Genomic DNA, 25,256 nt, shown 5'->3' with positions numbered 1-25,256 from the left:
GTTACTGTCAGTAGTATAGTCTCGCGAGACCGCAACCGGAACGTGAGTCAAAATGGCGACGAAACACAACCGCTCATTCACGAACTGAGGTCTCAGCTGCAGTCCGCGAATTAGTTTCTTATTTGCATCAAGAGATGGATATTCAGAGAGAAGAAATAGCTTCGCAAAATCAGCATTTTTGTAAACATTGATTGTTTTTATTCGCATAAGTTCCTGCTTATATTCAGAGAGGAGAAAGCAACTTCACACAGGTAAAACGTCAACGGAAGCTAAGTTATTAGCATGCAAGCTAACATGCTTAAAAATTAGCTTACCGCAAGTTAGTGTGAAATAAGTATATATTTATTCAGAAGCGTAAAGTTACCATAATTTCTTTATTTTTCACTGATCTTAGGTTCCAGTGAATATATATATAAAGTGTGGCTTGTGTGTTACATGTTGTAGTTCGCTGTTGTTCCGTCAGTGTGAACAAACCCGCTCCTTGGAGCTCAGTGTGTTTGTTTACCTACAAAGTATTTGGAAAAGAGGAACTTGGACAATCTTTAAATCACTTAACATTATATTAAATGTGTAGTCTTCGCCTCCACATTAAGTTTCACAGTCTTTTTTTTTAAGATTTTAGATTTTATTTGATGGGTGTAATTACAACGCGCTAGCTTTGCAATACCTCCAGTCCTGTGAAATACCGTGGACTTGTTTTCATGATAACGTTGTATATCATCTTAAGAACAAGCTCCAAAGACGTAATTGGTGTAGTTTTAAAACACGACTTCTCTCCTGTTGAGGTTTTGTTCGGTCTGTTATCGTTGCATTTACGTTAACAAATACATGCGAAACTTAGAGAATGTGTCTGACAGCAAATATGCTGTTGCTACCACAGGATCTATTATGAATAAGTTTTGTTGTGCTTTAACATTTGTTGCTGACCAGAAAGTTACTGTTGTTTCAGCAAACCTCCAAATAGTTTTTCATGTATTTGAGATTCTCTTATAACCCCTGCCAATCACCAGACGAGATTTTAGATCAGTGTTTGGGTCATTGTTGCACATCTCTACTATATAATAAGCCGTTATTGTATGCAGTGTCTTGAAGGGGTTCCTTTTGTGTGATTATCCACCTTAATGGTTTTGTCGTAGGGACTGCCCATCATTAATGAAAAGGGTTTTGGATGAGGGTCTCCTTGGAGATGTGTAGCTGTGAGGGTTTTTTTATGGTGAAACGCAATGGGACAATCTGTGTAGTTATTGCATTGAGTCTCGGAAACTAAAAGCACTACAAAAATGATCTACAAAAGGAAATATCTATAGTAAGTGAATTTAGCCTAAATGTCCTGGTTTGGTGGGTATGTAAACAAAGAGGAAAGAACATTGTACTTAGATCTGTGCAGGTATTCTGAGGAATATTCACTAAGCACCTCTAACATTCCCAATATACTTCAGGCCCAACAATAGCCACAGTAATCACACATAAAACCAATGTAAGGGAGCTGGGTTATCAGAACAAGACTCAGCTGTACACCTGCACTTAAAGGAAAAAGTACACTCTTTTGAAGATACTAATGTTCACATTTTGGATAGAGAAGCCACAAAGTTTGAAATATGAGTAAAGGATGCTTCCTATGTGCACCTATAGCAACTGAGGTGGTGGACTATATAACAGTCAGCTATAATGCATTCTTGAGATCAATTCGCACTCACACCTTGACCCATGTCATCTTAATGGCTCACATGATGGGCAGGCTTAGCTGACATGTTACAGAGAATTCACAGCATGGCATGTGACCTTAGTGTGTCACACCCTGAAACTTGTGACCCTGATGACACGAAGACAGAGTGGGTCAGTGACATTCAGGACCACCTTCAAGGTGGCAACACATTAGAAGTTAAATACCTGGGAATCCTCATCAGCCTTTAGAACTGAAGAAGCCTTTTCAATGAGAGCTGAAATGTCTCCCAAGACCCTACAAGAACAAGTCCACTTGCCTTCAAAGGAAGCTTTTAAGACTTGATTATAAGCTATTTATAATCAGAACTCTGTCAACAACATAGTATCACACTGTGATTGTTACTTTAAGTCCATTTGAGTATCTACAATTGGCTATGAACTATTAGAATTTTGTGTTTTAGTTCTAAGTGTGATCTTGACTTTGTGTGTGTGTCTACGAGAGGTTATATTTACAGACCTGTGTGCTTTCTTATGTCAGCCATGGCGGAAGAACGTCGGCAGAAGCACTGTTCGGTCGTCCTGCCTACAGAGTCAATGAAGGCCATGGCAGAGTCTGTGGGAGTGGGGCAGTTACAGGAGGACAGCTGTGTAGCTCTAAGTGAAGAGGTCAGCTACAGAATAAAAGAAATTGCACAGGTAAAGTATGAATTATCAGAGAAAATATTGCCTTTTATTTATGTGGAAGAAAAATGCTCAAAAAACAGTTACTGGAAAATCCAGATTTATATTTAAATCCTCTTTGGTGGTTTTTTTTCTCCTTTTACATAGGATGCTTTGAAATTTATGCACCATGGGAAGAGACGTAAATTAACCACCAGCGATATAGACAATGCTCTCAAATTAAAAAATGTGGAAGTAAGTGAGAACTTGTGTGTTTTTAAATTAAGTACTTTTTGCTGGCTTATTAAGTGATTTGATGGATGCAGTTGGAAGGCAAGCAAGTCTCAATTAATTCCTTTCGGTACAGCCCCTGTATGGCTTCCAGTCGCAAGAGTTTATCCCTTTTCGTTTTGCGAGTGGCGGTGGAAGAGAGCTTCATTTCTACGAGGAAAAGGAAGTTGACCTCAGTGACATTATAAACACGCCTCTTCCCAGAGTCCCACTAGATGTGTCTCTTAAAGGTATTCAGAGAGTCAATTTTTTTTTGTATATTTTTGTCCAGTAGTATATTTAACTTGTACTCTGTGCTTGTTTGTTCATCACCAGCTCACTGGTTAAGTATTGAGGGGATGCAACCAGCTATTCCAGAAAATCCACCACCAGGTTAGCTCTGACCAGATTTTTTTCTATTAAAGTACAAAGTTAAATATCTGGAGAAGAAACGTAGACACATTAGATATATTTTGTTTCCTTTTTAGCAACAAAAGAGCAACAGAAAGTTGAATCTACAGAGCCTCTCAAAGTAGTCAAACCTGGTCAGGAGGAGGAAGGTACGATTCAAGGCAAGGGTCAGGGCACAACAACTCCTGACGGTAAAGGTCAGTGTCTTGTTTTCTATTTAACTTTTTTTTCTCTTACATTTCCCTGCTTTAGTTCATTTCAGTTTTGCCTTCACAATGCTTGTTGATAATGTTTATCTGTATCCGTCTTGTTCAGGAAAGGAAAAGGGTCTAATAAGGTTGAAACCACGCAGCACTCATGAGCTTTCTGTTGAACAGCAGCTCTACTACAAGGAAATCACAGAAGCATGTGTTGGATCCTGTGAAGCTAAGAGAGCTGTAAGTTCTGCCTCTACTTTATATTAGTATTTTGTATTATTGAACATTTTAGTAATGGTTTTGTTTTATTAATGAAAACTACAAATGTATTATACAATAAATATATATATAAAAATATAATATAACTTAAACTTGTGCATAAAACAAAATGCCCTTCACTGTTTTTTCTTGGAAGGCCAAAAAAAAAGAGTTCTGTCTGAGTTTAAGTGAGTTTAAATGAGTATCTGGCGATTGCAAAGAAGAAAAGCGAACATATCCACATTCTCTGCTGTCAGCTTTCAGCAAACTGCCTAATTCTTCATGCCAGACTAAGTTAACAGGTCATCTGCACACATTCGAGTTTATTTACAATTCGCTGTCCAAAACTGACAGCGGTGGATGGAGCAGCTACAGAGTAGAGCAGGGCGATATGGCCAAAAATATTTATCACGATATATATTTGAAAATTTGCGATAACGATATAACTGACGATATAATTGATGCGAGACAAAATACAACTCCACAACATTACTAGCGCAAAAAGACAACCTTCCATTTATTTTCACGTAAACAAGAAGCTGGTTTTTATGTACATTAAAGCTTTATAAAAATGTAACAGTGCAAATGCAAATTCCTTGCTGAAAGTTTAACCCAAAGGCATTTCCAGTAGAAATGGGCTGACATATCCTGAGCATAACCATGTATAATATCCACTGAAGTTAAAAAGAGGTGCTTTGCAACATTAAACTGCAGTGTGCAGTACGCATTTTTCGGACCATAAGGTGCACGGGATTATAAGGCACATTAAGCGAAACAAAGCAGTCAGATAAATCAAACTTTATTAAACTCATTCTTCTTGCTTCCTCCACTTCTGTACCATTGATTCATTAATGTTGAATTCTCTGGCAGCTGCTCTATTCCCATGTTGTTGCAGTATATTAATGACTAACCTCGTATTGTGGATGGATTATCTCAGTTGTTCTCCTGACTGAAGTTTGGTCCGTTTACAGCATCCGGACATGCGATTGCATTTGTCTCTAACCATGAGGAACCTTCACGTTAACTTTTATAAGTGGAAAAGTGTTAGTGTTCGTCCTCCAGCTTCACTGTTTATGTTATGCTAACATAGCTGTGTCGCTAGCGATCACGTAGCACATCATTATATACCAGCTAGCCCAACTTCAGTAACCCTACAAACGTCACTGCTGTTTAGTTTCCTGTCTTCATTTATGTTGGAAGTGATAGCAGAGCTGCACGTTTGATTTTTTTCAGAAATCTCTCAGTCAGAACATGCTATATCATGCTTAGGTAACTAGCGAAACTAGCGAGCTAACTTCCGCTAGCTTCCTGCTAACTTCTAACTCCGTTAAATGTAATAACTTTTGTTTTCATGGATGCCTGGAAGTTAAACTTCATAGTTACACCTGGTAAAGCAGCAATGCTGATCGTTTTATTAAAGATGAAATAATTTAGACAGTTTTCAACTCTCAGTGATGCTGCAGTGTTGTTTGACCTGAAGTCAAATATACGGAGTTTGGGACCCAGATTACTCCCAGATTTAAGAGCATCTTAGTCCGACAAATACGACAATAACAACGGCCGCTTGCATGTTCTGCAAAAAAATGTGCTTTGTTGTGTATCTGACGGACAAACACCAAACCAGTTCCACATCATGGAAGTTGCACCATTTTTACAAACCAATTCTGGTTCCTCAACAATCGGCCATGTGCGTATGAAAACAAAGGCACTGCGCATGCGCGTTTTACTCCCATTCTATCGCGATATTTCATTTTCCTATCGTTGCCTAACATTATACCGGTATTACCGTGAACGGTATAATATGGCCCAGCCCTACTACAGAGCTCTCTTTTCTTCATGTTGGAGCTTGTTGATCAGGTGGTTTGATGAAGGACTAAAGCTAACTTTTCCCAGTGAAGCTTTTAATGGTAAGCACAGAAACATGTGCTGCTGTTTTGGATGCCTAGAAAATCTAATGGCGCAGCCTCTGTGTGTGTGTGTGTGTGTGTGTGTGTGTGTGTGTGTGTGTGTGTGTGTGTGTGTGTGTGTGTGTGTGTGTGTGTGTGTGTGTGCAGACTGTGGCCCCACATTAAACTACTAACATGGTGATAGTTGAGTCCTACAGAGTCATGGATTTCTAAAAGCATTAAAAAAAAATGTCATCTGGGATTTTTTATTTTTTTATTTAGTTGTTTGTGTTACTTATTCTAAAACGGGTTGTTGTTGTTATAAAGTAAAATAGTAGTGCAGTCTAATTCTGTCATACTATCAAAAAGTTATTTCAGGCCAGTTTGTCACCTGACTTCTCTTTTTAAAAATGTTTGTATATATTTCGCACAGGAAGCCTTACAGAGTATTGCTACCGATCCTGGACTTTATCAGATGCTTCCAAGATTCAGCACATTTATTTCTGAGGGCGTAAGCACATTTCCAACATCTTGTCTTCTCAACCATTTCTTTACCTCACAAAAAAGCCCTGAGCATATTTGTGTTCAAAGTGCTGACCTTAGGCTCTCTTCAAAGGTGCGTGTAAACGTGGTGCAAAACAACTTGGCTCTCCTGATTTATCTGATGCGGATGGTCAAAGCTCTGATGGACAACCCCACCCTGTATCTGGAAAAATACGTAAGTGATGGAAACAAATACAATGTTGTATTATTTTATGAAGCTTGTAACCCAAAACATACTTTCAATGTGATATTCAATTTTTTTTTTCTCTTTTTCTCTCCATCTACAGCTCCATGAGCTCATCCCGGCTGTGGTAACCTGTATTGTGAGTAAGCAGCTGTGTTTGCGACCGGATGTTGACAACCACTGGGCTTTACGGGACTTTGCTGCTCGTCTTATGGCCCAAAGTTGTAAAACCTTCAGTACAACAACCAACAACATTCAGTCTCGTATTACCAAGACTTTTACCAAGGTGAAGTTTTTCTTTGGTAATAAATATGTTGTTCCCATATTGAAGATGTTTTGATATTTTATATATATAGTGAAATGCACAGAGCAGTTAGGGTTAGGGTGATTGGCAGTAATAAATTGGCTATAGGTGTGAATGGGTGTCTGTTGCTCTCTTATCCTTACGAGAGATTTGCAACCTGTCCAGAATGAGCACCAACTTGTATCTTATGATGGCTGGAATAGACTTCATAAGAGACTAAATTGGATATGTGGAAAAGGGGGGATGGAGGGAATCATGCAGAGTATAAATTTGTTTAACTCTCTATCAAGTATTAAACAGGCTCTCTGGATGTATTTCATAATTTTGGCTGTAATACTTTTAAAATGACAAAATAATTCTCTTCTTTCAGCAACCATTCCATTTATCTCTGTTCTTTTTCTCTTTCATTTTCCCAAATAGTACTGTGAAGTGCACATGGTGTAGTGTAGGCGGTGTTAATTTGTCTGTCAGAAGTTAAACTAAATAGCTTCACAGTTTCTCAAAATCTAATTGATGACAGTGTAAAAATGCAGGTATGCATCAAGCTGTGTTGTGCAAGTATGTCTTAAAATTATTAATAATAATAATCAGTAACCAAATATGTCATTGCCAATTTGTAAAAAAACAAACAAATTCTAGTTGTATTTTAATGTTGTTTAAGAGTGTATCTACCCTTTTGCTCTTTAGTCTGATGGAATCTTACTGGCCCTGTTTTGTGAGCGTTGTTTAAGCAGGTGTGAACTTGGTAATCTCCTGTTGCGACTGAAGCGCTCTGAAGCTTTTCTTTGTGCTTTGCATTCTTACGTAGTAACAGTTCGATAATAAACCTTTACCTCACAAATGTATCCTCTAGTCCAGGACACAACAGTTGAAAATTCTCATGTGATTCACAGGGAGGCTTTGTAGCTTTTTTGGACTGATTCAGAACAGGCAGTCAAACACCAAGTAGGAAAACACAGCAAAACACATGAATCCACTTTTTTTTCTTCTTCCAGAGTTGGCTGGATGATAAAACGCAGTGGACGACACGGTACGGCTGCATCGCTGGACTTTCAGAACTGGGACCAGATGTGAGTGGGGTTTTGTTTCCTCTTCTTCTTGTTCTGTCTGTTGCAGTGAAACCAACCTGCTGTTTTTATCTTTTATCCTCTGTAGGTGATAAAGACATTGATAATTCCTCGGCTTGCTGTAGAAGGTGCTCGGATCAAAGCAGTGATGGAAGGACCTGTGATCTCTAATATCGATAAGATAGGAGCTGAACATGTTCAAAGCCTCCTACTGGTAATATATGAACTTTTCTGAGTCTCATACATTAGTTTGTAAACTAGAGCAGTCCAAACAGATTACATAAACCCTGAGATTGTTATTAAAGTGTTTTGTTTTCCCTTCTCCTTTTTACAAAGAAACATTGTGCCAGTGTTATTGCCAAATTGCGATCTCCGCCTGACAACGTGGAGCAGTATCGCACAGAATATGGTTATCTCGGACCCATGCTTTGCTCCCATGTAATGAAGGCCAGGACTCAAGCAGCACTGCAAGCTCAGCAAGTCAACAGAACGACATTAACAATCACTCAGGTATAACTTACACCCAGTTATCACCAAAGTATCCTATACCATACCATCATTTATTTATATAGCAATTTAAAAACAACACACGGCCGACCAAAGTGCTGTACAGCAGAAATACTAAAAGTATATAAGTAAAACTATATGAATAATTATTATTATTTTTAATTTACAATTAACAACAAAATAACAGTGTCAGTTACCCGCTAATTCAAAAGTGAGGGAATGAAAATAAGTTTTGATTCTGGATTTAAAGACCACCACTGAAGAAGATTGCCTGATGTGAAGAGGAAGATGATTCCAAAGCTTCGGGGCAACAATAGAGAATGCTCAGTCTCCTCTAAGTTTCAGCCAAGACTGAGAGCAACAGCTGCTCAGGCTAACCGGCGTGAACGAGGGGGGACATAGGGCTTCGGCAGGTCGGACACATATACGGGCGCCAGACCATTTAAGGCTTAAAAAAAACAGTAAAAGGGTTTTAAAATGGATTCTAAATTCAATTGGAAGCCAGTGTAAGGAGGCCAGAACTGGAGTAAAATGCTCAAATTTTCTTTCACCAGTTAAAATCCGTGCGGCAGCATTTTGCACCAGTTGCACCAGAGTTCCCTGGCTAACCTTTATTAAAAGGGAGTTAGAGTAAACCAAGGGTGAGGTTATAAAAGCATGATGGCAGTTTCCAAGTCATGCCTGGGGAAAAAAAGGCTTAAGCTTTGACAGACGTCTGAGGTAATAGAATGAAGATTTTCACCACTCCATTTACGTGGCTGTTAAAATGTAAATGAATGTATATTTAAAAATACTTATCTGTAATAAGAGAATTCAAAATTAAAATGGCATATTAAGATTATTACAAGTGCTATTGGTAACTAGTACGTTTGCCTTCGTTTAATAATGAACAATGACACTTTCTTTCAGCCGCGTCCCACCCTTTCAGTCTCACAAAGCGGGCTAAGTGGGTCATCAGGTCCTCGCACTCCCAGCATCATTAAGGTCCCAAGCTCCCTCACACTGATGTCGCCACGACCTGGTACCCCATCACAGCCATCTCCTCCAGCTACTAAGTACATTGTTATGGCAACCAGTGCAGGAGCTGCCTCAACTCAGCAGGTGATTTTAGTTTTTTACCACCACTACAGGAAATCTTTATAAACTGTTTTTCCATAAAGGCACAAAGCCTTTCTCATATACTTGACCTTCATATTGGCATGATAATGTGCCAGATTTGACATTTTATAAATGCTTAGTGTTACAAAATGGAAACGCAGTGACAAAACTTACTGAATAAAGATTGCTGTTGATGATTGTGACTTCTAATAAAATCTACAACTGCTTGCATGTTTTTTGTCTATCGTCAGGTCATAACTCTCAGCTCTTCACAGTCAGCTTCACCAGTAACTAGTACTGTTCCCAGTGCTACATCTACCTTGCAGCCTTTGGTAAAACTGGAGCCTGGCAGTGGCCCTGGACTGACAGCTTCACGACCTCTGCAGAAGTACATAGTCGTGTCTCTTCCCTCGTCTGCCTCGTCGTCTTTGGAGACTAAGAGCTCTGTGCTACCCACCTCAATCTCCTCAAGTTCACTAGATGGAGGGATGAAGCTGGAACGGTCCGAGTCTCCTGGAGCAAGCACACAGTCGCCACACTGAGACTTGTATGAGTAGTGGAGATTCCTATCAAGTTGGAGCACCTGAGCACACAAGGAGATTTGTTTGGGCTGAACTTAATGGGGCAACCTCTGAGGTGATATGAGGGGGCAATATCTGAACTCTTGACTGATTGAGAGAAAATGTGACCAGAGGTAAATATGTTGATGCCCGATGAAAACCGACCAATCTGTGACATCTTCACTGTTTCAGCTTATATTCAAATTGATTTCATGTTTCTTTTTTACCCTAAAATAAATGATTTTTTATGAAATCTTTCAACTGTATGTGATTTTTACATTTCTGTTGTCATTTTAAGTGATTCTTTGGTATTGTCATTTTTGGTATGGATGGCTCTCAGAGTTTGTAAATTGCTGCCAACATCCAATATCTGAGCTTGCAAAACAATCCACATGGGCACCAAGTCAGTGCAATAAATGAAAAAGGTGCAGTACAGTGAGGACAAACAACAGAAATGCTACAGTAGAGGGATTCTGCTCTAGTCACATAAAAACTTGGCTATTTTAATTACAGCTTGCCAATTTTTTTGTACTCTTTATATTTTCAGATGAAATTTAAATATATAACTCCAAACTTGCATTAAATTTGAGGAAAATATGTATGAATTTGTATAAATCAAGTTTGCTGCTACATTGTTGTGTGTAAATGGGTCTAATGTGTAATGAAAGGCAGCTTTAAGCCCAAAGGTTATAAGATAACCTGCAAAAAAAGACTCAGCCTCAACAAAACTTAGTTTGAATTCAAAGTACCCATAAAAAAGTTTTAAAAAAAAGATTCAATCCTGCATTTGAAATGTTGAGCGAAAGGTCACTGAATGCAGAATGATTTCTGTCAGCAAGTGAAAACTGCAGAATAATGCCTTTTGTTTTATATACTGCAATATTTATAGAGATGACATATAGTGTTACTTTGTGGTAAATATGAATTTTAAAGGCTTTTCTTTGCTTAAGTCAATAAAGAAAAATAGAGGCCACAACTGCGTTGTTTTACTTTTATTAGACCTTTGAAAGTAAAAACGGTGAAAGAAGTACAATTCTTTTGCAGCTGTTAAAGTTTTCAAATACAGTGAAAATGAAACGTTGAGGCAGTTCACCCCCAAAGTAAAAGCTGCACCTATTGGAATTCTTTCAGTAAATTTTAAGAGCTGAACCACATACACAAGCAAATACAGTAGTTTAAATACTGGACACTTTTCATATCTTTCTATTACTTTCACACAGCTAGTCTCCTGTGTTGTGTGATGAGGGTTGTGATTCACGTGTACATATACATAATCTTTTTTTTAATGTTTTTGGGGTTGTTTTTTTTTAATGTTTTTGACTGAGCTCACTTGTCACTTCGGGTGACTATTATCACAATAGGAGAAAAAATTTCAATATTTAAATTTCTTGAAGCTTTTAACTGTACCATAAATAAAATAAGAACATTAACATTTGTTGTTTTAGTTGGAAAGCCATGTATGGCTGAATGGTTGTAATTGTCCATGGGTTATCCATAACCTTTTTGTTGAGCCTTTAAAGGGGGCTCAGTGTATATAGAAAAAATAGTGGGAGCTCACTCCCATTAGCTGTTTTCACAAACTTTTAATTTCAGGGTTTTTTTTTGTTTGTTTGTTTTTTTAGGGCCCCATAAAGCCTGTTGTGTTCTGACGTGTCATATAAGTTGACAGGTTAAAAATCCAATATCTGTCAACTAAAGAACAAGAAAAACCAGTAGTTTAACTTTTTAAAAATGATATTCAAGAAAAATGACTAAGCACCCTAAAAACAAACAAACAAAAGTATAAGTACGAACTTATGAAATTTGTTCATATTTAAGCAATTTGCTCATTTATGTGGTTCAACACTTACTGCAACTTTGGAGGTTTACTTTTTACTGTCTTTGTGTGCGGTTTGTTTGAAAAGGAGCAGGCGGATATTTTTGTACTTGTACTATTTTAAATGCACGTAAGTGCTCCTAATTGTGCGAAATTTTGTTGTTGGTAGTTGTAAAATGGGGCTCATATAAAGACTTATTGCCTTATCCAAATCGAAAGGCATACAAAACGGTAATAATAATAAAAATCAATCAATCAATCAATAAATAAATAATAAATTTTTTAAAGTTCCAAAATTATTTTGACCTTTATTTTGAAGGCGGAAGTATCAAGGCGTGTACAGACTTTTTTTTTTTTTTTTTTACCGCGTAGCTTTTTTAGAGCTGAAAACTGGCAAAAAAACCCCTGAAACTCTGCAATTACTGTAGACATGAATTTCAAAATACGGCGTGCTGCGAAGGAAGACTGCAAAGACATATCGAGGATGATAATGGTGAATTATAGTTAACTTATCTCTGTTTTTCCCACTTCGCAGTACTTTGATAGGGCTCTGTTAAACGTTAGCTCAATATCTGAAATGTTAGATTTTGTTTCCTAATAATTCTCCAGTGTGTTTCTCAGTTGACATAACGGTAAAACGGCATTTTTCAGGATTTGGCGATTTATGAAAAGATGCCTGACCAAGTGAAGATTTCGCATGAAGGTAATTCTCCCATTAGTTAAATGTTACGGAAAGTAAAGATTTATTTGTCTAAAAGCATACCGTTTTTTTCTGTATAACTTTTAATGATGACTTTTTAAACCGACTGCAAAAGCATATGTATAATATGATGAACCATTGTTATATAATTTTGTTATATAATGACTGGCAGTCAGACCACAGTCCTTAAATCGAGTGCAGCCATGTTTACACTTAATAAGTAACTAGCAAGGGTTAAACTCCCAACAATCAGATTGTCATACTCAATCATCATTATAAACCCCACTATTAAAAAGTAAGCACTTTAAAATCATTAAACATAAATATCAAAGTTGTGTATTTATTCTTTTTATAATTATATAGTCAGTGGTAACTTCATTGCCCCCAATGGGAAATCGATTTGCAGTATGTCCACACATCAAACAACACAAATAACAAAAAGAGAGAGAACAGTTAAATTGTTTATGGCAGAATATGAAAGAAGGTTTTCTGAGATTGTTGTAGAGAAAACTTTTATTTTCATTTGTTGCCTCAACAGTTTAGGGACACACAACAATAATGCAAATGACAGTAACTGTCACAAGTCATGTTTATGTCATATGAAAGAAATGGAATAAGGTATAAACATTCCCAGCTCCAAACAGACCTTTCCAGCACAAATAACTTGGGTGAATTTAATTATTTTCACAGTGTCTGTGTCCCATTTTACTTTTCTCATGAAGCCAGAGAGATTAATGACATAGAACCTGGCAGAATTTAATGTTTTAAAGGTACAGCTAACCACTAGATGTCAATAGATAGCAGACTTCATCAGTTGAGTTGTTTTCATATGCTGCTCAGTTCAAGTGAAAAATCCTAGCTATGGTGGTCGCTGTAGGACAAACAACTCTTGCTGTAGTTCTGCTGTAGTTCATCTCTGTTGTTACCTCAACTGTCAATATGTTTCCACATTTATTTATGCTGGAGAAGGTTGTAGAACTTGGTGAAAGGAGTTTAAGATGAGTCAATGAGTGAGTGAAACATTTGTCCGATGACAGTGAGAGTTGAGTTGTAGAGCAGTTGATGCTGCTGTAGTGGTGTCTCTTTCCTTTCTCTGATGAAAAAACTATAGGTATGATCCATCATATCTTGATTTTGAAACTTGCCTCCACAGCAGGTGAACATCTAAAAACAAACAAACAAACAAAAAAAACTAACATTATACCAGCTAAAGTTAGGTTAGAGTGTCCTAAAAAGAACACTTTCCCTCTGATAAACAGAGGCTGGCCTCAAAGAATTTCCTGGCCAGTCACTGTATTCAAGATGGCCGGGCAGCATGGTGGCTTCACCAAACCTGATGCCTGTTCTGATGTATTTTTAGCTGATGAATTCCAGGTTTAGAATTGAACTTGGAATTAATCTTCCAGAAAACATTAGTTCGTTAGAAGATGTAATAACACACTAAACAGTATTTATTCATGGGTACAACATTCTTTTTTTTCTTCTTTTTTTGCTGTTAAATAATGTAAAAAAAAATAAAGAAATGAGCTTCTTTACCTTTAGTTAAGTTGGTATTTAAAATGTGCTGCCTTGAAGGATGAATTTATATATAACTATAAAATTCATATATTAGATGCAGTTATTAGCTGAAACAATAACTGCAGCTCAGTGAGAACGAGTGGTAATTAGTCCAACAATGATTAACTGAATAAGATTAGGATTAGGTCCCTTAGATATAGGTGTATACGGTCAACTGCAATTCTTCGTGTACTTTTCCCTATCAACTGTCATGCAGCTTCTTTTGAAATACATCCAATCTCTCTTTTATTATAAGATAAAGATAGCTGGATTACTAAGTGTCTTTAAAAAACAAATACAACCAGATTGTTTTGATATCTTGTGTTTTTCTATTGTGCTCAGAAGTTGACGACACACTGTGATCCCAAGCTTGACACAAAAGCATCCTTTTAAGTAAAAGCCTTTGGAAAAATTTACAGTAGAGGACTGTCATTCACAACTGGCTTAATAGAGACCCTGATGCTTCTCCTACTCAGAAAATGTTATTGTCACTACTTACTATTAATGAAGAGACAATTTTAAAGAGAATTCAGTTTCTCAAATGTATGTTTTTGATGTTTCTTCTTGTTTGAGAGCTTTTTATTGCTGTTAAAATAGAGATTAAACATGTCTATATGAATAACTTTTTCTTGTGCAATTTAGAGTTAGAGCGCGATGGTTTCTGCCAGAACCCCCTCTTTGAATGCCTCGTTGCAGAAGTACCAGAAGAGCATAAGTCTAATGAGGGTAAATGTTCAATCATGGCCTTTTGTTTTTATTGTAGTCTTCCTTGTCTGCCACACTTGATCTTATCAGTATAATAAAAGGCTTCTGGCCTTGCTGTTTAGATATACATGTCTGACAAATTGTGACTGAACAAGTGTTACCTCATAAATCAACAGTGGCACATGAGGCTATTCTTCCTAAAATTAAGATAAGCATTGTTCTTTCACGTGTTAGAAACAAACATAAACCTTGCTCAGACAAAGCAATGCTGCTAAGTAATTAGGAACTTCCCAGCTCACGTCACCACAGCTGCACAGTCAGCATTAGATTATTTTAGTTTAAATTTAATATCTTTAGTCCTTATTAGCAATAGCGGTCTTTTACATTAGCAGTCCACATAAAAGTGTAGTTTAGTATAAGGAAGAGAGAGGTTTTTCCATGATATTTGTCGTAATGTTTACTTCCCTTTGAAATATTTGCCTCTTTTTGTTCATATAGGATTCACAGTTATCGGGTACGCCCTTTACTTTTACACTTACAGTACATGGAAGGGACGGGCAGTATATTTGGAGGACCTGTATGTGATGCCAAAATTCAGAGGTACAATATTTTTTGTGTGTGTGTATATATATATATATATATATATATATATATATATATTAGGGGTGCAACGATACAAAATTCACGGTTCGGTTCGATACTTTGGTGTCACGGTTCGATATTTTTTCGATACAAAATAAAATGTTCATGCCTTTTTAATTTGTCATTTATTAAAATTATAAATATATATTTTAACTCAAAAGTACAGTTTTTAAATTTAACCCTAACCCTTGTGCGTGTTTTTTATTTTGACAGCGAATGCGCACCTGCGGACCACTTATGTGCAGCCCCGGTTATATAGCTCATCATATTGCATCCACAGAAATTCTTTTGTCCATGAAACCATAAAGCTGCACTTTCTTTTTGCCTTATAGTCTGATTTGTCATAACTTTTCCGTTTTGTGGTAAGCTTTTCTTTGGCTGTCACTTCTTCACCCTGACCCGTCTTACAGTATTTGGCTCAGCAGAACTAAAATATATATCCTGCTGCTTTTACACACTCACTCACATAAGCTCAGCGATTCTCTGCGCGATCAACCTCTCACATGTGTAAGCTTGCTGCGGGAGATTTCACTTGTCATGTTTGCATAGTAAGCTAACGATTGATAAGACGATGTCAGAGGAATTGGTGCACAAATTATCATCACTCACAGATCAGTGCTGTCGCTCTCTATACACAGTTCACGCGATTGCAAAGTGAAAGCAAAAAAACGAGCGCAAATTCAAACACGACTTCAATATGTCACATATTGACAGTGGCTCACCGATGCCAATGACATAATTACCCAGCTACATTTCCGAAAGAATGCAAAAGCATTGACATATATTTTTCCTTCCTACAATAGCCCGACGGGCAGGGCAGAGATAGATTTTGGTAGCCCGACTGGAAAAATCGCTAGCCCCGGGACGTCGGGCTAGCGATATTGCGAGCCCTGTATCTGATTGAGGAATCACTCATCTTTGGAAAAGAGTTTATTACAGAGAAATGTCTCTTTCCAAAATAAAAGCTATACTATCCGCTTCTTCTGGGCTATATTCTCAGCAGCATATTAAACATATCAGGTCCCCATAAGGAGAATCATGTGCCAACGGCTGTCTAAATGACTCGGGTAAAGTTTGTAGCATGCATGCTTGTTGTTTTAGTCTTTGCACTAGGATGATGTCGGCGTAAATGTGCAGTCATATTCGTTGTGTTCCCACTAGTGCTTTCAGGTTAACCTCGTTAAAATGACCTTAACGCCACAACACAGCAAATCTCCGTTAACGAGCTACCCCTGATAGCCCCGTGCATGGGGCTAGATGGCCAACACGTTAACGAGCTAACTGTGCTAACACACTAGCTCCCACCAATGTAATTAAGCATTGCGTGGCACATCCAACATACTGTTTTACTTTAGTCCATGACTCGCTTACCTTCAGGGTCATACGTCACATGAAAACCAAAATAATTCCAAACGCCAGATCTGAATGAGGGTGGGAGAGGTTCAGTTTGCCATGTTGCAAGGAGAGCTTAACTTCTGTCTCACTAGCTTGCCCTGCGCTCTTCCTTCTGACGATGCTGTCTGTGTGGAGCGATCAGTGGATCTGCGCTCGACAGTGCAGCCTAGGCAGAGTAGTCGAACGCAGATTCACTGAGCGCTCCACACAGACAGCATCGTCAGAAGGAAAGTTGATAAAATAAATTACAAATGTTGTATTGTTCGATACATATGCGTACCGAACCGAAAGCACTGTATCGAACGGTTCAATATCGATACGAATATCGTTGCACCCCTAATATAAATATATATATATATATATATATATCAATCTAGATGTATTTGTTACTTTATCATGTTTATAATGGTTTCCCCTGTAGGAAATGGCATTGGTACAGCCTTATTGAGCAAAGTTGCAGAGGTAAGACTGTTTTTGTTGTTGTATGGAAAACCTATTTTTTTAATTTGATTTGTTGCATTTGGACGCTTTTGATTTTTTTCTTCTGTTTTGGTTAATATCAGCTGTTTTGTGTTATAGCGAGGTAATAGTGCATGATTAAGAGCAGGACAATTTTTTTATTTGTTCAGATTGGGAAAAAGAAGCAGTGTGTGCGGCTGCAGTTGTCTGTGCTAAATTGGAACACTCCCTCTCGAGACTTTTATGCTGCTAAAGGAGCTCAGGACCTCACTGTCACTGAAGGCTGGCACGCTATCCGCTTTGATGGACAGAACCTGGACAATTTAGCAAATGAAGCACCTAAAGATTGACAAGAAAACTATGTTCTTTACCCTTCTGTGCAAAATGGTGCTTGTTTTAAAACGTTTTTGGTATTTTTCTCCATAAAACAGCCTTAATTATATCTTGTGTGTGTCCTTGATTTAACAAATTAATTTACAGGGGGCGAAGGATGTGAAATACATATGAATTTAGTATTTTTGATGTGATACGGCTATCCCTTTTGATTTCTTCTTCTATAGACTTGAAATAGTATCGCTCAAAGTCCCATAAACACAGACCCCTGCTAAATAAAACACTGAGTAGCATAAATCAGTGGTTCGGTACATTTTTATGTTTTCATGTACGTTTCTGAGGAACTGAAAACCCAGTGTATTACTTTCACTCTTACAGTGATGCAGCTACTGTGACCAATTAAGTAATGAAAAGGAAGAGATATTAAAACAACCTGTTAAGAATGAGGCTTTTAAGAATGTTAAGAATGCGAATTTTTAAAGTGCTGTACATGACTTTATGCTTTAAATGTTATATTTTAAACTCTTCCTTACATTTAAATTATTTATCACCAATCAGCAAAATGTTTCTTGACTCTCATTGGGTAAACCAAATCCCAGATGTGACATCACAGCTTTCCAGCAGGTTGCAACTGTGAGATACTCCAAAGGTGATTTTTTGTTCCTGGAAGATGGCATTTTTAAAGTGTTGAATCTGTATTATGTGAGAATGTAAAACACAATGTGTCACCAAACTAAAATGGGCATTAAAGAATAAAGTGGGCCCTGAGAAAGTACTGTTGTTAAGTGGGTTATATGACAAGATTTGAGCTCTGAGCTTTTTTTTTTGTTGTTGTTGTTGATTTAAACATTCAAATGAAAAGCTGCTGTGCAAGCAAGTTCTGTGAATGTCCTTTTTTATTTGACTGTGCAAAGTAGTTAATAATGACAACAACAATGTCACCTGTGCTAAACACCGCTGAGCATCACTAGCAGAAATCATAAACGTGTTAACATTCTCATAATTTAGGGCATTCGATTACTGTGAAATGGTAAATAACTGGTAAATATATAGTAAAAAACCATGCAAAAATCTTGAGAAATGTATAAAATCAACAAAGTGACATGTAAATATACTCTGTGCTTATGATTGTTTCATTCTTTTTACTCAAGTGGCTCCTGCAGAAAAAATAAAAAACCCAAAACAAACAAAAACCGCACTGGCTGAAACCACACGTGTCCTGTTATTGTGATAAATTATGTATGGGACCATTAGAAAACAAAATATACCAACTGTGTGCTTAGTTGGAAGTGTGACTTTTGCATCAAAATTTACTTACTGTAACAGATTTTGTCCTGGAACCTATGACCGTAATTGATATTATACTGTCACAGTTTTCATTATGTCCCCTATAAATGATACCAGATTTATTTTTTTTACTCATTGTCTCTTTCAGAAAGATTCTGAAAAGATTCTTACTTTTCCGTCTACACATTAACTTCTTAGACATATGCGTTTCTGTCATAGTTGACAGACTGAGAGGGTGCCACAGTTGATCGCACGTGTCCTCTGGAGGATGGTTGGAGTGGATACGGTCTAAAATACAAAAGGCACGTTTAATTTTATTATATTAATTATACACCTGTTATATGTATAATATCTGGCGAATTAAACTTTTCAGCAACAGTTACATTTTTTCACTGTCAGTCATAATTCCGCAGGAACACAGCAGGCACGAGCCTCCACAAATGGCAAGCGTGCCTGAAGCCCAGCCAATATAAAGCGCCTCTCCAAGCTCATACCTGCAAGACAATAAGATTTATTTATATGACATTTTGATTGTGATATTTATTTAATATTAACAATTTTTAATCTATGTTATGTGCTCTCAGCTGATGCAGATTATATTGACTTACTTTGTCCCTTGGTAAAGAATGTCAAAGAACTGCTGGGTGATGTTTGCTGCGTACCAAGACACGGCAATCATGGTGCAAAGCCCTACAAAATGCAAAAACAAGTTAAATTCACAGAGTAGTGCACATATCTTTATTTAAAAAAAGTCAAGTTTAAAAACATTAGGCCAGTTGTGCAACAAAAATGCTATCTAAATGTTGCATAAGATTTTTTATATTCCTTTTTAAAAACTTTACAAGTTGTAGTTCAGTAAATCATATTAATTATGTAAATTAAAAATATGTTGTTAAATGAAAAATGTATATATCAAATATAGCTTTTTCAAATACAGGGGAAAATACTTTTTGGTCAATGAGATGATCCTATAACTGGGTTCACACACTGTTTTTTTAAATGGGGTAACCAATAGTGCTGTTGAAATACATAAACTCTTATTAATGACGGTCCTATATCAGCAGGTTTGTTAGCGTAAGGATAACCTTTTGAACTAGTAAACCATTATATAATGGTGATATGATAGCATGTCTTGTGAAAAGTAGAAATCGAACCAGGCATGCTTATATTTAACCAGGTGTTCTGTGCAAACATTCATTTGGGAGTGTGAACTGTCTTAAATCTGTCACATGACTTTATGGAGGCTAGGTTGCATTTCTCAAATTGTAAGTCTGGTTCAAATAATCAGGCAAAAATTTCACATGTAAACACTAAAATGCTTGTTTTAAATGAAAGTTTTTTTTTCATTCCTTTTTTTCATAGATCTTTCATCCACCCCCAAGTCTTTACCTTGCAGTAAAAAAAACACTCCTCCAACTGCAGCAATCTTCCCCTTTAGAACATAGTTTTCTCCACCTATTTTCGAGCACTTCATTCCTACAAGCGTAGCCACCAGGCCAAACGACCCAAACACAATTGAAGCAATCATCAGTGCTCGAGAGGCCTGAATGTAGCCTGTGTGCAAATAAAAGACAGAATAACATATTGATTTATACGTTTGTGTACCGTATGGTTATATCTAAATAAGTAACAAAGATTTAAGCAGTAAGTTGGTAAGAACTTTAGAAAAAGCTTTTTTTGTTTGTTTCTATTAAGCTTCATATAAAAAATTCTTGCCCTCAGATTTTCATTTGTTTCACATTTCAGTGAGAGGCTCCACCTTGAATCTCACAGGACAGACACAATGATATGAGTTGATTAAGTTCAGGCAGACCACAAATATTTTCAAATTATTCCACATTTCACAACTGATAAAATAGTCAGCAAATTGTAAAAGTATCTGTTGTTTCAGAGAACAGGAAATGTTTATCCTTTCAGGTCTAGGCAGATCTTGTGACCGGGCTGTACAGCCCATCTTGGGTCTTTTTTTAGTACCAATCAACCAGAATACATAGTATAGAAATGTGTGCCTCAGGATTGTAGGCAAGACTGATAACTGTTTGAGTACTACAAAACTCTTTCTCTTTGGATCACTTTGATATGGTGAATATTTATATGTCACTTCGCATAACTTGATTCTTAAACAGTAACTTAAGAAATACAAACCAAAGTAGATGCTAATTGCTAAATGGGCATTGATTAATTATAATTCAGTCAAAGTTTTTATTGCATTTGTTTTTTTCTGGATTTTCTATTGCAGTTACTCTGTTCACCAGTACTTAGTACAGTAGAAATTTCCAGACAAGTAAACAACCGACACACCCTGAACAAGTAAAATGTTGATGAAAACATTCATAAAAAGGATCAACCTTTTTTACCGTTGTAAAGACTGTTTAATTATTTGTTATTAAGGATTTTTTTAAAGTCCTCTGTTATAAGAGCTGATTTTTACAACATAGTTTAAGATGGTTTCAGATAAAATCTTACTTGGAAAGTCTTGGGCTTGAGTAGCTAAGCCAGATGAATCCTTAATTGATTAATTAATAAGTACTTAACTTAATAAAACTAAAAAACAAAACAAGAACATTTATGTGTTGACCACATACCAAGCAAAGATGGGAAATCACGGCAATAATTAACTCCTGTAGAGTCAGTTGCGCAGGACATCCAGAGGTTTTCATTGTTGATGGGGTGAGATAACATTACCATCAACTGTAAATTCCTTCCAGTATCGATTTGGAAGGGCGACCCTGATCATTATCCAACTGTGAAAGCCCAGAAATGAAGCAAAAGCTTCCACTATTGGGTTTATAACGAAAAATAGACGTAAACGTTCATCTCCAAACTATGTTCCCACACAATCTTGAAGTTGTTAGCCACTGAGCCTCAATGTGTCAGAAAATTTTCCTGCTAAGATACTACAAAAAGTACAAATTAATAATTAATTCCAGCTCACCCACTCAACATTCCCTTTATTCTGAGTTCTATTCAAACTTTTCAAAGACTCAAAATGTTACCCAACTTACGGGGCCACAGAGAGGTGCTTACCAATGTCTATAGATTTAAAGCTACATGTCACCTTTTGCCATTTGCTTTAAGTCCTGTGCCAATGTTATTAACTATTTATTGATGGGATTCAAGCCATGCTTTGGCTCCTCATTTCACTCTCTCTACAAGGGATGATGGTAACAGCTGTGGTAATAGGTGATGAGGATGCATAGTTGCATTATGACCCTAAGTCGAGTCTGCTTGCCTGTCTGCAAATCAGACAGATTCATTATTAGTCTTTTAGGATCCCAGCATTTGGTAATGAATAAAAGAAGCATTTAACTTCAAAATGTACTCTCTTCCAAACAGTTTTAAACTAAATTGCCTAAAATGAACATGTTATCTCTGAGCATTGCTAAAAACAAGTTTTACTCGTTCTGTAATGGAGTGAAGTACCACCAACCCTAAAATGGTTTTGAACATTGCGTTTACACACATGACAAAAATAGACTTACATGAGAAATTTGGCAAAAGGTTTGTTTAGATTGAACAGATGCTGTTTATTTTTTCTGTCACCCCTTCAGATTACAGCCTGTGGCAGATATTGTATTTATTTATTTATTTTTGGCTTTTATGAAGATTATTTGATTATTATTTCATATTAAGTTTAAAGCATTTCTTTCAGTATGACTGTAAAATTTGCTAAATCATCAAGAGAATAAAAATACATATATGAGAATATGCAAGCTATGCATATAATCCCAAGTACTTTTATATTAGTTACCTAATTAAATTATTGTAAACGGCGTATTTTGGAAGATGAAAAAAATATTATGTAAAAAATTAAAACTTTACTTACCTGGAAGAGCAAAAAGGGATGGAAAGTCACGACAGTTATAGTTCCCCGTTGAATCACTTGCACAAGACATCCATAGGTTCTCATAGAGATTAGAAGTTAATATAACACTGCCGTCTTGACTGGATTCCCTCCAGTGCTGATCTTCTAGTGTTATAAGAGTCAATATCCAACTAACAAAACCTAGAAAAAGTGCTACGACTTCAATGAGCGTGTTCATCTTGGCAGTAATTTTTATTAATATTTAGTAGAAGTAATAATAATTGGAGGAGCTCTAGCTGCGACTTCAGTATCTGATACACATTTTGGGAATGTGAGAACTGACTCAGGATTTTTTTTCCTCATGCACTAGTACCTGGACTAATATCCGCATTGCTTTATAGCCTGTAGCTACAATATAAGTGTGCTAATCCCGCCCAAAATACATGACATTACACATGGTAGGCAAGTTGCCATAGAAATGTGAGTAAACAAGGAGCATGTTCATAAAACATTAACTGTTTGTATTATTAAGAATGTTTTGCAGCAGTTCCAGTTTTTTGTTAATCTCTGAATCTTGTCTTTCTGTCTGTGTCCTGTTTCTGAGGAGTTGGTAACTTTCAATTTTAATGAGGCTATTTCAAGTTCCATGGGCAAATACTTAGGGGGGAAATGCTGAATTAACAGTAAAGCAAACACTTGAAGCTGCTTAGGTGATTTATAAAGGACAGAAAAGTATCTTTTTGCGGCACTAGTTAAACATGAACAATTTTGCAGCAGGAAAAAAGACCTGTTTAAATTCCTAACATTTGTAAATACTTTTTTTAAGTGATACAGCATATCGATCCAACAATGTCTGTTCTGTTGAAAGATTAGCTTGAAAAAGTGCAGAGCTGTCACCTAAAAGAATCTGCACAAAGGCCTGACTGCTACAACTCAACCTTGTAATTCATTAGTGTCTACACATGAGAAAAAATGTATGGAAATGTAAAAAAGTCCAGAATTTATCTATACTGTACAATATATATGAAATGTATGTTTGTTTTAAATTAATTTTTTGCACGTGCAAATCTCCCCGACTGTCCCTCAGAATGAATGGTGATGTGTTTACCATCTTTGACTCAAGCAATTCTTAGTTTCTAAGAAACTTCAAATCACCCCTTAAAGTCTGTATCTTATCAAATGGGAATTCTCTTTTAATGCCAGCAATCAAAAGCATAGTTCAAAGTACTGTCATATACTTACAGTACTGAAGAGGAATTACACTTTTAATGTTTTGTTAATCTTTTATCTCCCTGCCCTCCTCTCTATAAATTTAAATACTGATTTACTTGTGTCCGCACTGACCTCTTTGCTTAAACGGAAAATTGAACTGAATTAGACAAGTAGCCGGACTTGATGTTTAAAATCAACCCTAACTCTAATCCCTTCATTTTCTTATTCAAGACAAAATAATTCAAGATACAATTTTATTTTTATTATTTCAACGATTTTAAGTGAAGGTGTTAAATTTCACCTAGTTATAGCAAGTTAATTTACTGCAAGCGTTGCATATCCCTTTCACGTTTCAGCTGTAATTACTGGATATGTGCCACGCTTTTGTACCCCTGGCTTTCAACTCTGCTCCAAATGTTGTTTCACTGTCAATGTTTTTAAATCCAAGTTAGCTTCTAGGCAGGGTTCCTATTCCACACCGTTCCTAGAAGAGATCTATAAATGTCATAAAGAAGTAGTCAATGAGGAGCAGCACAACCATTCAGTTAATGACAAAACTACTGATAAGGTGTAAACGAGACATTCCTTAACTTTATTTCTGGATGATTATTTTACATCTAAATATAGCCAAAATCAAAGCATAGTCATTGTTTCTGACTTGTGTATGGGTGTGTGGTGATTTATATCTGGTACATAGTGGTTATCTAATGATTAATTGACCTGTAATTAATAAGCTGCATTGCACAGATTGTTCCATGCTTCTCCATAGCTAGCCGCGCCAGCCACCATCTACTATTAGTAATATACTGACATATGGATGAATCTGCTCTGAAACGGTTTGCTTTGCTTCAAGTAAACTAGTAGGTAAGGAAGTAAATTCATTTATAAAGAAATTTTGCATAGAAGATGTGACTGTAACAGTAGCTTCTGCACAAAATTCGCTTGAGACTATCTGATTTTCTTTGATTGTCTATTTAAATGACTTTCATAATTGAAAATATTACTTAACTGAAGAAAACTTTTGAAAATATCCCCTGTTTCAGTTTTAGAGGATGATTCATATGTGGTTTGGTAATGTAGTAAATTCAGCAAAAGCCATTTAACAATGCAGCATATTTAAACCTCGGTCAGGTTTTGTGTGCTGAAGGTAGCAGAAATTTGATGAAGTAACTGCGTCAGTACTGGTTTTACTAGTACGGTACTCGACATTTCCCCATCCCTCTCTTTCTCTTTCTCTCTCGCACATTATTTTTCTTTTCCACAGGCAATCACCATAACCAGACAGCATGTGTGTCTGCGTGTGGGTGCACTTGTTTGTTGATTAATTGCTAAACTTATGACAGCACAAAACTTCCAACATAGTGGTAGGTTCATCGTCCTGTCAAGCAACATTTGCTATGTAAAATTAAAGTTACAGAGTGATTGATTTTAAATTTCTTTCTCTGTACAAGGTTAAATTGCCTCTGAAATACGTATATTCCAAAACTTATAGCAAAAATTGTGGAAAATTTGCATGTTAAGGTAACACGCAATCCATTTCAGGAGCATTACATTGCAAGATAGAACAACAATTAATAATACATGAATTTCCAATTATCTTGTAAAATATCACATAGTTGAAGTAATCAAAAGCAGAACATACCTGTTTGTTTGTTTGTTTGTTTTTGTTTTTTAATGAAACAAGAACTTTTCACGAGGCTTAATTAGAAAGGAAAGTTATGGCAGCGGTTTTTAA

General features: G+C 36.6%; 3 protein-coding genes across 4 annotated transcripts; 2 read left to right on the top strand and 1 right to left on the bottom strand.

Annotated features, from left to right (window-relative positions):
• The first annotated feature begins 31 nt into the window (after positions 1–31).
• On the top strand, positions 32–9,865 carry taf6 (TAF6 RNA polymerase II, TATA box binding protein (TBP)-associated factor). The gene is made up of 15 exons (XM_086308455.1): positions 32–251; positions 2,204–2,361; positions 2,494–2,580; positions 2,693–2,846; positions 2,932–2,988; positions 3,084–3,203; positions 3,322–3,443; positions 5,781–5,858; positions 5,964–6,065; positions 6,178–6,360; positions 7,374–7,448; positions 7,534–7,659; positions 7,782–7,955; positions 8,862–9,053; positions 9,302–9,865. Exons 2-15 carry the CDS (start codon positions 2,206–2,208, stop codon positions 9,590–9,592), a joined length of 1,917 nt encoding a protein of 638 aa, XP_086164581.1. The 5' UTR covers positions 32–251; positions 2,204–2,205; the 3' UTR covers positions 9,593–9,865.
• Positions 9,866–11,768: 1,903 nt separating this feature from the next.
• LOC147320449 (thialysine N-epsilon-acetyltransferase-like) lies at positions 11,769–17,326 on the top strand. The gene is made up of 6 exons (XM_086308454.1): positions 11,769–11,919; positions 12,078–12,129; positions 14,326–14,409; positions 14,887–14,988; positions 16,847–16,887; positions 17,055–17,326. Exons 1-6 carry the CDS (start codon positions 11,857–11,859, stop codon positions 17,232–17,234), a joined length of 522 nt encoding a protein of 173 aa, XP_086164580.1. The 5' UTR covers positions 11,769–11,856; the 3' UTR covers positions 17,235–17,326.
• LOC147320448 (claudin-15-like) lies at positions 12,648–22,617 on the bottom strand. Of its 2 annotated transcripts, XM_086308453.1 has the most exons (6): positions 22,331–22,617; positions 19,894–20,058; positions 19,113–19,194; positions 18,888–18,998; positions 18,676–18,792; positions 12,648–13,290 (listed from the first exon to the last, which is right to left on the bottom strand). In XM_086308453.1, the coding sequence occupies exons 1-5, from the start codon at positions 22,545–22,547 to the stop codon at positions 18,699–18,701; spliced, it is 669 nt and encodes a 222-aa protein (XP_086164579.1). In that variant the 5' UTR covers positions 22,548–22,617; the 3' UTR covers positions 12,648–13,290; positions 18,676–18,698. The 2 variants fall into 2 exon arrangements, with proteins under 2 accessions (XP_086164579.1, XP_086164578.1); XM_086308452.1 differs by lacking the exon at positions 12,648–13,290 and having other exon boundaries at positions 18,258–18,792.
• Positions 22,618–25,256: the final 2,639 nt, after the last annotated feature.

The sequence above is a fragment of the Aulonocara sp. 'chitande type north' Nkhata Bay genome, linkage group LG10 (genome assembly GCF_057382095.1).
Source record: "Aulonocara sp. 'chitande type north' Nkhata Bay isolate Kocher_YH1m ecotype deep benthic linkage group LG10, A_spYH_male_GT1.1, whole genome shotgun sequence".
In the NCBI taxonomy this organism is placed as follows: Eukaryota; Metazoa; Chordata; class Actinopteri; order Cichliformes; family Cichlidae; genus Aulonocara; species Aulonocara sp. 'chitande type north' Nkhata Bay.
The sequence above is the reverse complement of the archived record's forward strand: the minus strand, read 5'-3'. Positions and strand labels throughout refer to the sequence as shown.

Bases quoted from the DNA above. Each gene is read 5' to 3' on its own strand.
- LOC147320449 (XM_086308454.1), top strand. From the start codon at position 11,857: ATGAATTTCAAAATACGGCGTGCTGCGAAGGAAGACTGCAAAGACATA. The intron at 14,989-16,846 runs GTACAATATTTT...TTTCCCCTGTAG, and splicing joins TGTGATGCCAAAATTCAGAG to GAAATGGCATTGGTACAGCC. The intron at 16,888-17,054 runs GTAAGACTGTTT...TTATTTGTTCAG, and splicing joins TATTGAGCAAAGTTGCAGAG to ATTGGGAAAAAGAAGCAGTG.
- taf6 (XM_086308455.1), top strand. From the start codon at position 2,206: ATGGCGGAAGAACGTCGGCAGAAGCACTGTTCGGTCGTCCTGCCTACA. The intron at 2,847-2,931 runs GTATTCAGAGAG...GTTCATCACCAG, and splicing joins ACTAGATGTGTCTCTTAAAG to CTCACTGGTTAAGTATTGAG. The intron at 7,449-7,533 runs GTGAGTGGGGTT...TATCCTCTGTAG, and splicing joins TTTCAGAACTGGGACCAGAT to GTGATAAAGACATTGATAAT.
- LOC147320448 (XM_086308453.1), bottom strand. From the start codon at position 22,547: ATGAACACGCTCATTGAAGTCGTAGCACTTTTTCTAGGTTTTGTTAGT. The intron at 19,195-19,893 runs GTAAAGACTTGG...TGCATTTTGTAG, and splicing joins AGTGTTTTTTTTACTGCAAG to GGCTTTGCACCATGATTGCC. The intron at 18,793-18,887 runs GTAACTGTTGCT...TTTGTATTTTAG, and splicing joins ATGACTGACAGTGAAAAAAT to ACCGTATCCACTCCAACCAT.